At 37.3% G+C, this 19,082-nt stretch overlaps 1 protein-coding gene across 2 annotated transcripts in view; it reads left to right on the top strand.

Moving 5' to 3' along the window:
- The window catches only part of ZFX (zinc finger protein, X-linked), a 23,667-nt gene extending 5,396 nt beyond the window's left edge, over positions 1–18,271 (top strand). The window contains exons 3-8 of one of the 2 annotated variants that reach the window (XM_019529161.1): positions 5,574–5,684; positions 6,402–6,551; positions 7,563–7,703; positions 7,801–7,935; positions 12,975–13,115; positions 14,424–18,271. In XM_019529161.1, coding sequence (XP_019384706.1) covers positions 5,574–5,684; positions 6,402–6,551; positions 7,563–7,703; positions 7,801–7,935; positions 12,975–13,115; positions 14,424–15,610 — 1,865 coding nt within the window. In that variant the 3' untranslated portion in view covers positions 15,611–18,271. The remainder of the gene's footprint in view (positions 1–5,573; positions 5,685–6,401; positions 6,552–7,562; positions 7,704–7,800; positions 7,936–12,974; positions 13,116–14,423) is intronic. The other variant, XM_019529162.1, reaches the window with a different exon arrangement.
- The last annotated feature ends 811 nt before the right edge of the window (positions 18,272–19,082 follow it).

Here is a 19,082-nt window from a genome sequence, read left to right as displayed (position 1 = left end):
AGCAACCACTCTTCTTGAACTGCTCTCCCTAGGGTCGTGGTCCCTTAGGGCCTGACCGACAAGCCTCCTGAGCTTGTCAAAGTCGGCCTTCCTGAAGTCGAGGACTTCTGTGTTGCTGACTGACTTGCCAGCTTTACGGCAGATGGTAAAGTTGATCAGCTCGTGGTCGCTGTCACCCAGCTTCCCCATCGATCACTAGATCACCGATTAGGTCTTCCCCTGTAGCCAGTACCAGGTCAAGCAGTACTTTACCTCTCGTTGGCCCATAGGCTTCTTGAGTCAAGTAGAGGTCATCCACGCACGAGAGAAAGCTTTGCGACCACTCATATTTTGCTGAATGATCCTCCCACGAGATGTCTGGGTAATTGAAGTCACCCGTGACAACCATGGTCCTGGAGCATGCGGCCTGAGCCAGTTCCTGGACGAACTCCTGGTCAAGCTCAAGACTGAGTGGGAGGTCTGTAGTAGATTCCTACCGTTGTGGATAGTAGAGCCTGTCAAGGAAGCTAATATTTTAAGTGAGTCACACAAATAAAATTATGGTTTCTACATTTTTTAGGGTAGCAGAACTAGAGGCATAACACTATGTTATCAACCAGGGGCCAGAAAAGTAGTCCCCAGAGAAAAATTTTTTGTTGGGCACGCTTAGTTTATTTTTCACAATAAAAATGATGAGATGAAAATAACATTCCAATTTCCAATGCTGAAGCCATAAAGATTAAGCCTGGAATATTTGCATTGATCCCATATGCTGCAGATCTAGGAAGCTATATTGTGTTGACAAATGGAGCAGGCACATTATGTTTCCATCCTGATTTTGCCCTGAATCAAGAAAGTTCTGATTTAGTATATCAAGCTGAACATATTTCAATACAAGACACTTTTTGAACCAAGTTTATTTAGAAGGACGATAACAGTCCTCATATCTTTTCTTGGGTTTAGAAGGACCTCCCTGCCCCCCTTTTTTCCTCCTTCCCTATTTCTTGAGTAACATCAAAGCAAGAGAAGGGGACTCAAACAATAAAACTATAATTCAGATAACTTCATTATTCAAGAACCAGGTCATAATCAGTTACTTGGGAGTATAGAACTGTCTTCTCTTGTGATTCTTGAAAATACAGGAAATTTAAAAGTAGTGTAGTATTTGCTACCAGATTTATTATCTGATCATTATAATGGGCACTGTGCATAACTTCATCCTGGCGAAGGATGTTTATGAGGTTACATGCTAGTCCCAAGGTAGGGCATGTTGGGAGACCTTACAGTAATTCTTTCAGACTACCCTTTAGTATGTTACCTAGACTGATATTTGATACTAGTCTTTCTTGACCTTTTTTGAGGCTGGGAACTCCTTTTTATAGATACCTTTTATGGAGCTCTAAGCAGAGTAGATAAGGGCTTACAGGTGCTCATATATGATAGTGATGTGTATGATATAAAAACCTAAATAGTGTTATTTTTTTGGAAGTATAAGAAGCTTGCTTTGTCATGTTGAGCATTGCATAAATATTTGGGTTGCGTGGAATTGTGTTGGCCATCCACATTGCAATGTCCTGTGTGGAGAAGCAAAGAGGGCAAAAGAAATCCCAGAGTACACCAGGAACCAAAATTGTTATTTCAGTGGACAAGAAGTGTAATCTCATTGTAACATATAAAAATGTGTACAGTATATGCTTAGATTGGCTGAGCAAAGTCAGCTTGAGGAATATGGCCTACTTATTATTATTAATAATGATAAAAGTAGCTTTTTGGAAAAAATCCAGTTTAAAGGAAAAGTTGAATTAAGCCAGTTGATCAGCAGAGAAGCAAACAATGTATCCTATGCATTTTATTTATTATCTTTAATAGTCAGTCCCTCAGACAGCATAAAGGGTGAAAAAACCTATGTTGTTCCTAATTGATCCATAAAGCTTGAGTCAGATTCTAAGCTTAGTTAAATTGATATGACACAATTTCTGAAATCTTCATAAGAGCTGGCTTGGTGTGATATTAATGAAGAGTAATGAACATTTCAAAATGATGATATCAGCATTTATGCACAAGGTTAATTCTATCTTTTACATATTCAGGGAATTAACATTTTTTAGTTTGACTTCTTTCATCCCACAAAAAATAAATTGTTGTAAGGGATATGTGTAAAGAGAGCTCTCAAAAGCTACACTAAAAATCAAGATGACCTGAAAGATGCTGCTTTATTTGTAGGTTTTCAACCCAGTAAAAAGGCAGCAATGTTATGAAATCTGACCATGGATAGTTGAACTTAAGTATACAGTGTTGAACAATTCCAGCTCTTGAAGCTTCTGTTTCATAGGCCAAGAAAGCGGAAACATAGTTTAAACAGATGTGTTGGTTAGCAACTTTAGCTAGTGTACACATTTTGACTTGATGGTGAAAGATTGTGTATGCTACATTCTATTTAAATACTTTATGAATATTGTACCTGATAATGTAGATATCACATGCAGAATATATTTCTGTTCCAAGAATGCGAATTTAAACATTGGAGACATTTCTAGAAAATTGGAGAAATATAATTAGAGGGTTATAATATTTGATCGTTCCAGGGATCACATTTTCTTTTTGTTTGTTGTGACTTGTTCACACATGGAATCAGGACTCGTGGTAGAGGTGGTATCTTTTATTAGACCAACTAGATTTTTGCAAAAAAAGTTCTTTAATTGCAGACTTTGGGGCACAAACACCCTTCTTCAGGCATAGGAGAAAAAGATTGTAAAAGTTCTCCTGGGTAGCAATGAAAGTTCATATTTCATAGGAGAGTTGAAGGTGTGTTCACACATGTACATTTTTCATAGTAGACTTAGTATTCACTGTTAACTATATTTTACTTTTCCTTATCACTCTTTAATCCTTTCTTTCTTATCTGTTTTGCTGATAGGGTAAGTAGGGGTGGGCAAGCAGGGCAGCAGCCCCTGGTACCAACTTAGAGGGGGTTCCAAAGTGGAGGCTCCCTGGGCAATCTGTGCTATTGCTGCAGCAGCAGTGAGGTGTAGGGACCTTCCTGTGCCTCCCTAATGCAGCTGCTCTTACTCTTACCACCAAATTCCCTCCTGTCTGTTGCCAGCAGTGGAGGTAAGGAGTGACTGAGCAGCAAGGGAAGTGGCATTAGTAGGCACAATAGAGAGACATGAGAGTGCCCCACCAGGTTTGGGTAATGCTGGCCAAAAGCGAAAACCTCATTAGTTATGCCTCTATGTTTGGTCTTATTTTGGTCTGGAATGTTGTTATAGCTGTGTTGTTCAGGAAATGGACGGGAGCCAAGGGTTTGTTTGTGATTTTTTTTACCGGACCAACCCGTCTAATTTAGTTACATCTTCATATAGATAATAAGTGGAATATTACCTTAGATAACAGTTTTTTGTACTGAGGTTTTCTTAATAATAGACAGGTTTCCTCGTAGATAATTTCTTTTTCAGGCCCAATTTCATTCTTTTTGCCATTACCTCCTTTGTCCTTTTATCCTTCAAGCACTTGTAACGCGGTAAATGCTGCAAGCTCTACCAGCAGTTGAGGTAGAGGATTTTTTCTCATGTTGAAAGTTTTGGCCTTGTAGTCCTACAGTTTTCATATTTTGTAATGTTTTAATAGGATTGTTAAAGATTATTTACATTGTCATGCATGTAATTTTTATGTATTGTACAGAAGAATTGGGAAATGACCTAATTGTAAATTTTACATTGAAAGTTGCATTAGTTTCTTAAAATTGCATCTTTAACAAAGATTTCTTTCCATTCTTCTTCTGTCATAAAGAAAAGGTTATCTGTCATTTTTAAGAGAAGGATTGAACTTTATAACTACAATCTCCTGTTATATAAACATTTTTAAAAATACCCTATAATTAGAGGATGCCTGTTTCTTTTAAAGAAAACCTAACATCTAGCATTTTAGAACCAGAGGTCAGTGACCTGTGGTGTAAGGAGTCATTGGATTGGCCCAGTTCTGGTGGTGAGGAGCCTCACCTGTACCATAGGGTGGCCATTAGCTTTGCCCATGCTGCAGCCCAGGGGCTGGGAGAAGCAGCAATGGCAGCCAGATCTTAGTGCTGGCCCAAGCTGGGTCATCTGGTATGCCACTGAAAAAATGTTACTGACCCCTACTCTAAGCATTAGAACTTCAGGGTTAGTTTTCTGGCTCTTGATTTCAATGGTTACAGACTGCCTATATGTGGACAGCAAGCCAGTAGATGGAAAGGAACTCTTGCACCTCACACCAGGAACAACACAGCATATGAGAAGTAAAAGCAAGATTTTCTTTTTGTGTCAGTTTTTGAGTAATATTTAGTGCCTCATGAATGTTTGAAGGAATTTATAAAAGTGTATCCAACTAATGGAAAATGCTTACCATAAGGCTATGTAATGTGATTGAAACTAACTCATCATTGTAAGGTCCTGCCTTTTTTATCCAGTTTAAAGGGTTTTGAGTTTCAAGTACAGCGGTTTCACTTAGGACATTATCTCTCATTCTAGGGTTTTGTTTTTAAAGGTACATCAGGTAGTACTATAGGGCTCCACAGGACTTGTGAAACACTATTATTATTCATTCCTGCTTTCATCTTTAATTTTGGGAATAGGAGACTGAAGACCATTTTTTTTAATTTCCTAAAAAGTTGTATAACATTATCTGTACTTACAGTGAAGCCTATCAGCTTACTTATATTCCTGCTTGATAAATTATATGCATTTGAAAATATGTACAAGTATATGGATTATTGGAGAGAGAGAACACATGATAGTGTGTGGTATGAAGGTTTTGTATTTATGGGAATGGAGGATAGTAGTAAATATCTAGCGCTTATGCATTATTTTCAATAGTAGGCCTCAGTGCTTTACAAATGAGGTAAGTAACATGTTCAGAATGTCTGTATTATATGTTAGCAGTAAAGCTGTTCTGCATCTTTCACTGTGAACATTGAGACAACCTTCATACTACGTTATCAAATACCTTATGTATACCACACATCTTACAGAAAAGCAGTAGAAAACTTTTAGACCTTTAAAAAGTTTTATTGGGATTATATCTTTACAGTATTTATTTCTTTAAAACTGGTATTGTTTGTTACCATTAGTCCTAACTGTGTGGCTTAAAGGGAGTTGTGTAAACCTCCTGATGTCAATTTACTATTTATAATGTTTCAGATTTTAAGTCCAGTAGTTTAAGTGCTAGAAACATATTCTGGGTTATGTTGGAAAAGAGTGGGGGTGCTTCTAAAGTTATGAAATACTAAGCTTTAATGGCTTCATTTTCATTCTATTGCTGCTTGGAGGAGGTCTTTGGGGAGCAGCAGAGAAGCAGGTTCAATCTTACTTCAGAGGATTGTCCCAGAATGCAATTAAAAATAATATGGAATTGTTATACTGCACCCAGTTTAGATTCCATTCTGATGGGGGTGGAAATTATTGACAAGGAAGGAATTTACTGTGTTGTAGTATATCAGTTTGAAACTGGGCTTGGTCCTTTTTTTTATGAGAAGACAAAAGTTTGGGGTTGCTTAATATATAGGTCAGTCGACTTCTGCATAAGTAGAGAAAAAGGCAGAACTTTTTGTATTCTTATAGTTAATCCCCTTCCTAGCCAACTGGAGAAACAGTATGGAGAAGCTCAATGGCAACCAGATCCAGTTCTGCACAGAAGGGGTAACTCCTTCAATATACGGTCCTGTGGAACTGGTAAGAGGAGTAAAGGGGACTTCTGGGGAAGATAGTTATGGGTTGTTGGGTGTGAAGGGAAAGCACTTAAAATAAGGAACATACAATTTTTATACTATGTAGATTATTGTGCTACCCTTCCCCTCCCCTACCCTTCCCCAGGCCTTCCGCCGCCCCCAACTTCTTGCTGCTGTTTGCTGTTTCCTGATAATGTGTTTATCTTCCCCTCTGTATGCTAGTGCCATATACAAGTATTAAGAAAAAAAGGCCAGTTAGAGTATGTCTATGGTGCAGTTGTAGACATGACTGTAAGGTAATGTAAAGGTACCCACTGTAACTTTAAACTAGTTAGCTCATATAGCAATAACAGTCTACATGTGAAAACATGGAACTCAGGGTGGGCTTGCTTATACTCACTTTGTTTCAGTGAGTAATCCAAGAATGCTTCTGTTCATTAATTAACCAATGCACGAATACTTGGCCTTTTAAAATAGGATTATACTTTTCTGCTTTTATCATTGCTATGAGATTAAATGTCTTGAATTTTATTTATCCCATGTCTATTATTTTTCTAAGAGTTAAACAGTTTTACTTACGGGCATTTCCTTTTATTACAATGGCAAACCAGTTAATTTTTGATTTTTAACCATATTTCCATTCAAGTAATGACATCGATCCATTCTCATTTCCAGCTATGTCTGTATGATTGTGTTATCATATCATAATTTGTCTTTCCAGTGGACGATGCTGGTAAAATAGAACATGAAGGTTCTGCTGAAATTACCATGGAGGCAGAGTCAGAAAGTGATCCTTGTAAAGTGGATGGCATTTGTCCAGAAGTCATCAAAGTCTATATATTCAAAGCTGATCCTGGAGAAGATGATATAGGTAAAGCAATATGTTCACTTTAGAATATCCTAACATGATTTATTTAATCCTGTGTAGTAAGGCTGCTGGGAGATGTTAATTTAAAGGTGCAGTGGGGTCTATCCCCAATCCCCAAAATCACGCCTCCTGCCATGCCACATGTGCATAGCAGAACACACTGTTTTGGGATTTGGAATCAGATCCCAATCATACCCTACTAGACAGTACAGAGGGAGCCTGGGATCAGGATTCTGGGCTCCCCTGCACAGCAATTTGAAATCTGGGTACCTGAAAATCAGGTGATTGTCAACTGGCTCTAGGGCTTGAACTGGCCCTTACATGGTCCCTAGAGTTGGCTGACAATCAGTTGATTGTCATGCACCCAGCTGGCTGGAACTCTGGCACGAACCTTGCCAGCTCTGACATTCATCTGTTTGTCAGCCAGATTGGGTCCACACCAGGGGTCAAAGAGGCTCCAGTGCATTCCCAATCCAGCTGACAATCAGATGATCATCAGATGGATTTGGAGTGCACTGGGTTTCCAGCCTCAGTGCAGTACCAGTTTAGCTGAAAATCAGCTAATTGCAATGGTGGTTCAAGCCCTGATAGGGTCCCAGTCCTGCTGACAGTTAACTGATCATTGGCGGAGACGGCACCAAGGCTAGTTAGAGATGTTGGTGTTTTCCTAACCCTGCCACATGTTAGGTTTAAGGCGTGAAGGAAACCAGCCACAAAAATATTGTACCTTTTGTGTGTATTATTTTTATGGCTGGTTTTGTTTTTTGTAGCAGCATTAATTCCTTGAATGTATAGCCGGGTTAGTACTTAAGATATAATTAACAGACCAGTCACATCTTAAGTATAATGTCTGCTAGGGGCCTAAGAAATTGTGGTTAGTTTCTTTCAAATGACCTTTAAAAAGCTATGGGTTCTAAATGTTAAAGAATATGCACTATTTATTTTTTCGTTTGTGTAGTTCTTCAGCTTAACATGTAATTTAGTAGAAATGTACTGTTTTTTGCTCTTAATTAGGGGGCACAGTTGACATTGTAGAGAGTGAGCCTGAGAATGATGGAGTGGGACTACTCGATCAAAATAACAGTGTTCGTATTCCAAGGGAAAAAATGGTTTACATGACTGTAAATGATTCTCAGAATGACGATGAAGATCTAAGTAAGTAGGTGGCCTTCATTTGGGGACAGGGATTTTTAGTTTTAATTATGTGAAAATTTTATTAATACTGTTTACTGTTAATTTCTCTTTCTTTTAGATGTTGCAGAAATTACAGATGAGGTTTATATGGAAGTGATTGTAGGGGAGGAGGATGCAGCAGTGGCCCATGAACAGCAGATTGATGACACTGAAATCAAAACTTTCATGCCAATAGCTTGGGCAGCAGCTTATGGTAGGTGATAATCAGGCATGTCTTAAGGTACTATGGCTAGTATAGAAAGAATATGATATTTGGAATATCTTCTTGGCGTTATAAATCCTAAAGCTGAATAGAGAAGGGAAGAAGAGGAGGAGGAAAATTGTAAAGCAGGCTTCTTTCTTTTTCCATTTTAACAGGCATTTCCTTCATATTTGCATGATGTAAAAGGAAGTACTACAAGAAGCACACAAACTTCCAGCTGAAAAATTGCATCTCGAGTACCTCTACCCTTCAGAGTTTTGGGAAGCAATAAAGCTGACTTGGGGATAGAGATCTGAATATTTATTTTTGTCAAAAGGGACAAACAGGAATATGTAGGGGTCAGTTACTCTCTAGATGAAAAGCAATGTTGCTGTTTCATTTAAGGCAGTGAAGATGAGTTATAAATACTTAGTTTTATGCATGAAATATTTTTTTTTAAACGGAGACATTTTTGTACTGCCTTACTAAGTGAGCCTTTGCAGATGGCTGGTATTTCAGAATTGTTCCTCCCATTTCTTGTTATTTGGACACTGGCTGACACCAGAACTGACTTATGGGAGTCGATCATCTCTCTACTAATATCAGGAGCCCATGTGCTAGACCAGGTGTGGCCAAACTTCCTAGCCCTTCTAGCTGCAAACCAAAATCTTGACATAGATGAGTGCTGCAAGACCCAAAGTTTTGCAGATGTGTATGGCCCATAGTCAGTGACTTGCAAACAGTGCCTCAGCCCAAATAATAAAATATTGTTAAATGACTTCTCAGAATAAATGATTAGCAAGAACTGAAGATCATATGTAGCCAATAATAAATGAGCAGACTTATAGAAACAGAATGCTTTTATAATGCTACTTCTCTTCTTCAGCAGATGTACTTAAATTGCTCTGGAACCCTATGAAGCTCTTGAACTGCAGCTTGGCCACCCCTGGGCTTGATGTTGCCCAACCGTATAACAACTGGTCCAGAGAGGCAAAATAGGCTATTGCCTACCAAAATTTATACCTCTCTGAACCAGTTAGTGTCTAACTTCTGCTTCTGCCTCTGGAGAAAGGAAATGGCCTTTTCTCCAAAGAGGTTACAATATAATTTTAAGATAATTTGCAACAAGTGGTGTAACAAATGAAGGAAGTGACTGATAAGTCAGTGGTGTAAATTAGCCAATTATCATCTTAAAAGGATCCACAGTTTCTACTGGCTGTCTACTTGTCCCTTATTAATTGGGAATTTGACATGGGCATCAACGCTGAAGTGATTATTGAGAAGGAACTTGAAGACTGATAGGTTAAGTGCTTTACAGACTACTGATAACAATCATGGTGGTCATTATTAGGTGCCTGTAAGGGACTGGGGAAGCAACCAGGTAAGATATAAGAGTAGACAAATAGTGAAGGGTGGGTAATGGCAGGGCCTTCAGAGATAAGTAATAGAAGCTTGAATTTTGGATGAAAATGGAAATCCAGTGGAGGTGTTTAACTAAGCTATATGATCAGAATCGTAATGCTCTTGTTGAATTGTAATGCACTTGAATCAACTGAGGTGGATTTTCCTGGTAGATAGAGGAAGATGCTGCAGTAGTCTGGAGTAGGAGATGATTAGAGTTTGGATGAGAAATTTAGCTAAGTGGACAGAAAAAACTGCCAGATTTTAAGAATGTTTAGGAGGTATAAGCAACATAATTTTTTTTAAAGCTTAGAAGGCAAGAAGATGGTGAAATTAAATAAAAAGTCTATTTCACTTAGAAGTTGGAATGATAGGATACTTGGTTTTGTTGTCACCACAAAAAAAGTAGCAATGAAGAGCACCAGGAGAAAATGGGGCCATGAGAGCCAAGGGGGAAACAAGATGACATGGAAAATGTTTGTTAAAATTGCTGTGAGATCAAGGAAGATGGATAGAGTAGAAGCCTTATCTTTGCACATGGGAGATGCTGTTGACCAGTTTCCAAGGAGACAAAAAGATTATCCAAATTGAAAGGAATCCAGAATTTAGTTAAGAGAAAGAAGGTAACATCTGTAGACAGCACATTTAGTGAGTGTAAAGATGAAGGAAATTGTGAGTGAACAGTGCTAAGGGAAGAGGGATGGAACATAAAATGGAGTTTTTTTTTAAATATTGTGACAGGTGTACTCATATTGTAAACACAAGGAGCCTTTTGATGAATGAGTTGAAGGAAGGGATGCAAGAGGAATTGTGGTATGTGCAAGCATGGGTCCTACTGGATTGGGCATAGGTGGATATTGAGAATGGATGGAGAAACCTTGGTGTCAGTGAATGGAAAAGAAGAGACTGATGGAGGGATGATGGTGATGAGATAACAGTAATAGTCAAGGCTTAAAAACAGTATTTTATTATAGTTCTTCTACATTGTACCTAAGCCTAGTGGGATGAATGGTTTCCATTTTAGTAAGCAGGGAATAAAAATCTAGTATTTTTTGAATGTTTAGTTCTGTTTTGCATCCATAATCCAGAAGAATCATTGTATTACATACTTTAAATAATGCTTTTTTGGAGTTAGTTGAAAAATAGATGACCACTTTCAAATGTATCTGTTATCTGCTACAAAGACACTTCAACCTTTTTGCTTGCTTCAGGTACATCTTAAGGTTCTGTATGAACCTGTTTCTGCTTAAACTTCTTTGCCTTTCATTGGTAAACACTTTCTTGATACCTGTGTTCTGTCGAGGCAACCCATCTAACTGCTCACTTTGTGTCTTCCTGCAACTATTGCTTTCATTTGTTCTTATGCATTACACCTCTTTTCCTGGTGCATCAGGTGACTGCTCTTCCTTAAAATGCTGTTTAAAATACTAGGGTTAAATCGCCAACAAAACATTTGGTTAAATAGAAGCCAGTAATGCTAGTATTTTTCCATTGATTTATTTGATGTGTTTTATCTTGTTTTCTGACTATTTGTGTAATTAGAATTTATAATCCTGGGGGCAAGAGGTAATGTTGTCATCTTTATTTTTTATAATGTTGAGCTTACTGTTTGTTCACTACAATAATTTGTATGAGAGGAAAGTTTCAGAATTGCAAATAGTGGAAGTGGGGTGTTCTGTTTTTTATGAAAGTTTCTGGGGTATTAGGAGGTGAGTCCCAAATTACAGGTCTGATCTTACAAAAAAACAAACCCTTTTGCATATGAAACTTCCATTCACTTCATGTCAAGCCAAGTGATTTGAAAGAAATGGGGTCTCATACATCAGCCCTAATAGAATATCAGATACAAAGTAGGCAGTCCTCGTACTTATGACACAGTTAGTTCCTGAAAATGGCATCTTAAGTCGACACCTAACTTGGAACCGATTTTTGCCATAGGAAACAATGTTATAAATGGGTGATTGGTTCCTGAACCAAGGCTGATACCCTGTTTTCACCAAAAATAACCCACAATTTTGTACTCAATCCATTATAGATGAGTAATATGGCTACATTAATGAATTTATATTGTAAATAGCAATCGTATTGATTTGGAAGGATTTCTTTGAGGTGACTTTGGACTTTTTGAAGGGCTCTTGTTTGGACTTTTTGAAGGGTTCTTGGCTACAGGTTTTTCTGGAGTCTTGTCTGCTGTCTTAAAGAGAGTGTCCAAGGAAGTTTGGACAGATGTTCTCCAGGGAGATGGGTGATGCAGCGACTTGTTTGCTGTCATGGTGTCATATCAAATCAAGCGTTGTAAAGTCAAAACCAATGTCAGAAAGTTGAAACAGGGTGTCAGTTTAGAAATGTTGTAAGTCGAGGACTGCCTGTACAATATAAATAATATCATTGTTCATGTTTCCTGAAAAAAGTTTGTGAACAGAATTGGCAACCTAAAATGTATAGCAAAATCTTTTTTAAACTGCAGTAGTGGGAGTAGAGAAAAAGGAACCCTTGCAAAATTTGATTTCCATTTCCTTCTGTAAACTGCATAGGGTTTGAATTCCAGTATTTCCACCTGCATTAGCCAGTTTATGCTCTGTTATATAGGGTTTTTTTAATCCTATATAGTTGCATCTCCCAAATAGATTGTGGTTCAATGAGTTTTAATGTTTTCTTGATTTAACAGGGTTTTGGGTGCTCCTCAGGCTGCCATTGGGTGCCAATCCATAGCTGTGTGTTCTGCAAGCTTCCCTGAGCCTCATTAGACTTCCAGCATTTGTTTCCTCTATGGGTCTCTCTGGCACATCTGGACATGGGCTGTCTGTTGCCCATTCCTGAAAATGGAGTTTTTCAGTAGTGCTTCTTTGGACACTAAATATCTGTGCTAACCCTCAGGATACCCCAGTAATTTAAATGTGTTCAACCCAGAACTTGCTATTGAAGGTTTCCAATTTGCCTTCTGGCTCACATTTTCTCTCTTTGTTCAATTTTCTCATTACTCAGGAACATTGCTTGAACTAAGAGTGTCTAACATCCTTCACTTGCAGCTCATGTGTTGTCTTTTTAAGCCAAGAAGTTCTTTGCATCTTAGTAGGCCCATACACATGTTGCCCTACAGTGCAGCGACACATTCCATTGCCATGTGGCGCACTATGGCGACATAGCAATCACATGGGTCTACACATGATCACTAGCTACGTTGCTGTAGCAGCATGTTTCCCGCTTATAGCGTGCCACTATGGTGGTGTAGCGGGGCAATGTAAGTATGTTCCACCTGTATGGCGTAATATGGGTGGTTACTGTGCCTTGCTTTAATACTTCCAAAAGAAAGTACTAAAGCATGGCACAGTAACAGTGTTGCTGTACGGCGATGTGTAGACATGCCCAATGCTCCTTCTCTAACCTTTGTCCCACAACTGTGACCCCATTCCTGCTTGTTTTTCCACCTCTCCTGCTGCAAACTTTCAATGTACCTGTGAGCTTTTCCTGGTTTATATGCCTTCCCTTAAATATCTGGCTTCTTTGTTTTGTGTTCCGGAATTTCCCACTTCCCAAACTTTTGCTAGCCTCCTTAAGTATTCATGCATTTTTCACTATTGGTATAATTTTGATAGTCCGGTTAATCTTTAGTGTGATGAAGGTATGTCATTTTTAATTTGTCTTGCTAGGTAATAGTAATGATGGCATTGAAAGTCGGAATGGCACGGCAAGTGCACTCTTACACATAGATGAGTCTGCTGGACTTGGGAGACTAGCTAAACAAAAACCAAAGAAGAAGAGGAGACCTGAATCCAGGCAATATCAGACAGGTAAGTACTGAAGTGATCATGTCCTCTAGCGATAGGACCCATATAAGTGTGCAAATGGAGGCAAATAAACACTCCCAAACAAATGTACGTTGTTGGTTGGGATGCAGCTTTCTACAGAAAGATGATTACTGTGTTCTTTGTCTTGCTGACTAGATTTTTCAGGTCATGTGGCCAATGTATATTTTCTTTTTAAAATTTCAAACTAAAAATCTTTATGGAATATTCCATAGTTTCAAATGAAAGGGAACCTACCTCAGCCAAAATAAAAGCAATAGTGTAGCAGAAGTTTAAATCTTATAAACCCAACTTATTCTACTGATTTGAATATGTGCACAACTTTTCTCCCAAGCTAATATTGGCATTACTGTGCAGCGTTCCTTCTTGAGCCAGCTGCTTGTTTTTGTGTGCATCTGTTTTAGGAGCCCGTAATTTAAAATGAAGGCACCAAACATTTCCTTCACTTGGAACTGCTATGATTTAGTCAATTTTATGTGACTCTTGAGTAACAAATTGGACAAGTTTGAAAATTAAAATAATCCTACCTTTTCCATTTCCATATTCTGGTATTTCTCCCATCTTTTTCAAACATTTGAGGGGAGTGGGGAGGGAATGAGTTTTACAGCATGCAGTACCCAGGAACCAGTTCAGATTTGCAAGTGAAAGAAATGTTTGGTATCTCTTTGCCAGGTATTTATGAAAAACTCTATCCTGTCCATTGCCGCTACCTGATTTGGTAACGCATTTACTTTTTAATATGTTAAAACAAAATATATTGCGTAGCAAAGTTTGTGTGATGAATAAGATCCATTCATTTTGTTAAAGTAGTATTAAATCTAGAATTTTGGAAGGTTGGGAAAAACAAGTTGTTTGCTGTTTGTGTTTTTTGCTTATAGTAGTTGCTAATAGAGAATGATAGATTCCAATTAAAAAATACTTTTGAGAGAATATTGTGATGTATAATTTATTTAACTGATCAGTTAAATACTTTTGTTTGAATTTCTGCAGGTTTCATTAATGTAGTTCATCTGACATTGATTTGTGATTGGAGAGAAACTCATCCCTCTGGATGTTTCATGCTTGACATTGCTGCTAAAGGCAAAAGTTTTGAATCCGCAGCTATTACTGTTGGGAAATTCTGACTTGCAGTTTTATAGATTTAATGTGGAAAAGTGGTTAAAGCCGACTCAGTATAGCAAATGGAAGAAACCCACTTTGATATACTTAACCATATAACTTAATGTTAACAAATATTAATGAAAGGCTTGAATATCAACTTCATGGTTTTTGTTTGTTTTCTTTTGTTTTCAGCAATAATCATTGGCCCTGATGGTCACCCCTTGACTGTCTACCCTTGCATGATTTGTGGAAAGAAATTTAAATCCAGAGGATTCTTGAAAAGGCACATGAAAAATCACCCAGAGCACCTTCTTACAAAGAAGAAATACAGATGCACGGACTGTGATTACACTACCAATAAAAAACTAAGTTTACATAACCACTTGGAGAGCCACAAGCTGACCAACAAAACAGAAAAGCTTATTGAATGCGATGAATGTGGGAAGAGCTTCTCTCATGCGGGAGCTTTATTTACTCACAAGATGGTACATAGGGACAAAGGGGTCAATAAAATGCATAAGTGCAAATTCTGCGATTATGAGACAGCAGAGCAAGGCTTACTGAGTCGTCATCTTTTGGCAGTGCACAGCAAGAACTTTCCTCACATTTGTGTGGAGTGTGGCAAAGGCTTTCGTCATCCGTCAGAGCTCAAAAAGCACATGCGGATTCACACTGGTGAAAAACCATATGAGTGCCAATATTGCGAGTACAGGTCTGCCGACTCTTCTAACTTGAAAACTCACATAAAGACTAAACATAGCAAGGAAATGCCATTCAAATGTGATATTTGTCTTCAGACATTTTCAGATACCAAAGAGCTACAGCAACATGCCCTTATGCATCAAGAAAGTAAAACACATCAGTGTTTGCATTGTGACCACAAGAGCTCAAACTCAAGTGATTTGAAACGACACATAATTTCAGTCCACACAAAGGATTATCCTCACAAGTGTGACATGTGTGATAAAGGCTTTCATAGGCCCTCAGAACTGAAAAAACATGTGGCAGCGCACAAGGGTAAAAAATTGCACCAGTGCAGACATTGTGACTTTAAGATTGCAGATCCATTTATTCTGAGTCGTCATATTCTCTCAGTTCACACAAAGGATCTTCCATTCAGGTGTAAGAGGTGCAGAAAGGGCTTTAGGCAACAAAATGAGCTAAAAAAACACATGAAAACACACAGTGGCAGGAAAGTTTATCAATGTGAGTACTGTGAGTATAGCACTACGGATGCTTCGGGCTTCAAACGACATGTTATTTCCATTCATACAAAAGACTATCCTCACCGCTGTGAATACTGCAAGAAAGGTTTCCGAAGACCTTCAGAGAAGAACCAGCACATTATGAGGCATCATAAAGATGTTGGGCTGCCTTAAAGTCTCTTTCACAGACTACGTGGCTGGAGTTATAAAGGAATATTGCCTTCTAGGCAGTCAGTTTATTTTAAAGTCAATCACCAGTTACATAAAACAAGCATACTGTGCATTTGATTTATTGCTGTATACAAATAGGATTATTGCTTCTAGTTGACTTTTATACCTTTTGTTCAATAGCGTGTTCTGAATTCTATTCAGTTTGTTTAATAAATGAGGAAAAGATGGCAACAATAAAGTTGCATTTAATAAAGTAAACCCTGTCTCATACTGAATTTTTCAACCGTAATAGTTTATTTAAATATATTTATCTTACTGACCTTGTTGGTACTCACACTGTCCATGTTAATACAATTTTGTTGTGAATTTTAAAAATATTTTAAATTTTCTCTTGATAAATTGTCAGATGTGTATAAAATAACAGGAAATTTTAATGTCAAGGATAACGTCATTAGGGCCCACCTAATTGTCTAGCATATACAGAACTTGTGGCAAATTAAACGTCAAATTACCCATCAAACATTACTGAACAAAAATATTCTGCATTTTTATTCCAGTTTCTTTTACAAAGGACATATCATTCCTCCCTATAAATAAGTACAAATGATGGTTGGTGGCATTTTTTTCAATGCTTATTTTTATTTCTTGGAGGTAGAATGTTCATAAATATTATGTTTATTACTGTGTGTTTCTTTGTTGAATGGTTGTGTATCTCAAATGAATTTCGATTTCCTCAACTTACTGATGACTAAATGTTGACAAAATATGAAATATAGTTGTTCTTGCTGACTGGTCAGGTTGCAACTTTTAATATGTACAGTTAAGTATACCCCAAATTAAATAAGAATTTATATAATATAAATATTGCTATATCAAACACCAATATTTGGGTCAAATAATCATATTTTTATTGGGAATTTCTTTAGATTAAAGGACAGTGGATGCCTCAGTTTTGAAAGCCTGCTATAATGGGAGAGAACTTCAAGTGGGAGGATAGGGAGTAGAAGCTGACAACTTTCTAGAGAATAGAGCTCTGGTTTCCAGGCCAATATCCTTAATAATAAAAATAATCTATGACTGGCAGAACCATTTCTAAATAGGATGTTTTCCATGAGCCATTAGCATCTGTGGCAAACTGCTGTTTATTAAGCAATTAGTATCCAGAATTAACCGGATTCTTCTCATTTGTTTATAAACAGCTGGGGGAGTATTACAATTATTGTATGCAGTGTTGCCACCTGAAGACTTATATTATGGAGCTGCATCAGTTGCTAATTGCTATATAAATGTGGAAGACATGAAGTCATGTGTCTTAAGACAACAAAAGTAAAGCAAAGCTGAATAGCTTGATTGCATGTGAAGTTTTGATATCCGATCCTGTGGTCTTGCTCAGAGTGTCATTGAAGTCAAAAGTTGACTAAAGATGGCAGGATTTGGCCTGAAGTACAAATATAGGATTGTGACAGATTTTGCAACCACTCATCCCATCACATGGCACTTGCCAGTGTGAGTAGTACCATTTTGTTTAATGGGATATATTCACTGGGAAGGGGTATAGAACTTGGCCCTTGGTTTTTACTGAGTCTTTTGTAAAAACTTTGCCCCGTAATGAAACTGAGGTTTGCTCTAAGACATTCACATCCTAAACTTCACTATTATTAAGAACTGCAACTATTGCTCAGTCGGTCTGTTATGTTTTACTCTAAATGTTAACACTTGTAGTTGACTTGAACTTATCATTTCAGGAAAAGCTAAATGCATCTAATGCTACTTTACTGTTGTTCCCCACAGTCTCTGCTGTCTGAGGGACGCAGACTGATCCTGTGCTATATCTGTAAATGCTGCCAATAACAGCCCTTGATATTTTAGTGCATAGGTGGACTACTGTGCCTCCATTAAACTCTGCTATATTCAGTGGGGCTCTGTTGGCATATCAGTTGGCCGAAATGCTGCATGTTGTAGAATGGGGGCCATATGTGCGCAAAAACTGAATGCGTTATTTTCCATTCAAATATTGCAAAAATTCTTTGTTCAGATAGAATTCCCTTATACGACTTGCTCTATGCAAATGGAAACCTTAAAGAAAAGTGTATAAAATCTGCATAAATTCCCACAGAACTGCTGAAGAGTTTTAGTCATTTAGATCTATATTTTTTTAAATAAGCTGAAAGACAAAGAACACAAAATTTACGCATTTTATTTCTTTTATGTAGCCTGGAATCATACACACTTTTTTTTTAAAAAGCACAATATTAAAACCTTTTTAAAAAAAAATAAAAATAAAAAAATTAAGGGTTTGGTCAAGTGGATTTTGTAAATGTATTTGTCTGTATAAAGAGAAAATGAAATTATAGTTATTGTTAATGTACTGACATTAGTTACAGGCTAGTTTTAATTCTTAAATAATTTGATTAGCAAATGCTATAAAATGGATGTTTCAGTTTAATGTTTTAAAAAGGTACAGATTTTTACAAGGACATAATATAAATTATTGTTCTGTAGAAATACCCTGTTAAATATTGTACGTCCTTCCCTCTGTACACTTTGTAAAAAAAGAAAAGAAAAAACGAAATACATAGAATCATATAGGGATGTGTGACATTATTGTAATTGTGTACTTGATAATAACGTGAAAAAATAAAAATCAGAATATTTTCCTGTTAATGTTTAGTCTATTTGATACCAGTACTAAAACAAGGATTTTACTTAACAAGACACACCTTTTGTTAATTTAATTGATTTTTAAGTACAACAGATTATTTTTAATTTTCCATTTCTTAACTCATTTTGTGCAGTACTGGGCTGTAACTGTTTAAATTCTTTGTTTTGTGAAGCAAAAATATTTATCAGTGATCTTTTAACTTTGTATTTGATCTTTTCTTATGTATAAGTTTCAGGGACTTTGAAGCCCTTACAGAGGCAGGATCCTCTTAGTTGTCATGTCCTTTGACTTATATTTATGTTTTCTTCAAAGGTTTATTTCTAGTAAACATTTTATAATTTTATAATTCCACTATCAAAAGGGTTAAGCACTTCATGAAGTACTATAATAATATACTGATAATAGATAACTTCCATTGTATTGTTTTCCAGGGTAACGCAACATGTGCTGCTATCATTCAGTAAAATAAATGAATTACCATATTTACTCACACCATGCACATCTTTCACTGCAAATCAACCCTCAAATATTGGGGTGTATATCAATCGGGGAAGCTGTTTTTTCTTTGCTGGACTAGTAGCAGGGTGGAATAAAGCAAGCAAACATGGAAGCTCCTGGCCATCAAGACTGCTGCCACTTCTCCTTAGGGCTGCAAAGAGCAGTGGCAGAGTCCAGTGCTAACCCTCTTGCAACTGCTTCTGAGGCAGTAGCCAAAAAGCCACTGACTGAGAGTGAATGAGTTGCTGTTGCAGTCTGCAGTATCTTAATGAAGCTTGTGATGTGGAAACAATACTTCATTATTTATACAAACTT

Source organism: Crocodylus porosus, unplaced genomic scaffold, assembly GCF_001723895.1.
Source record: "Crocodylus porosus isolate Cpor-Errol unplaced genomic scaffold, CroPor_comp1, whole genome shotgun sequence".
In the NCBI taxonomy this organism is placed as follows: Eukaryota; Metazoa; Chordata; order Crocodylia; family Crocodylidae; genus Crocodylus; species Crocodylus porosus.
This window is presented reverse-complemented; position numbering and strand designations above follow the sequence as displayed.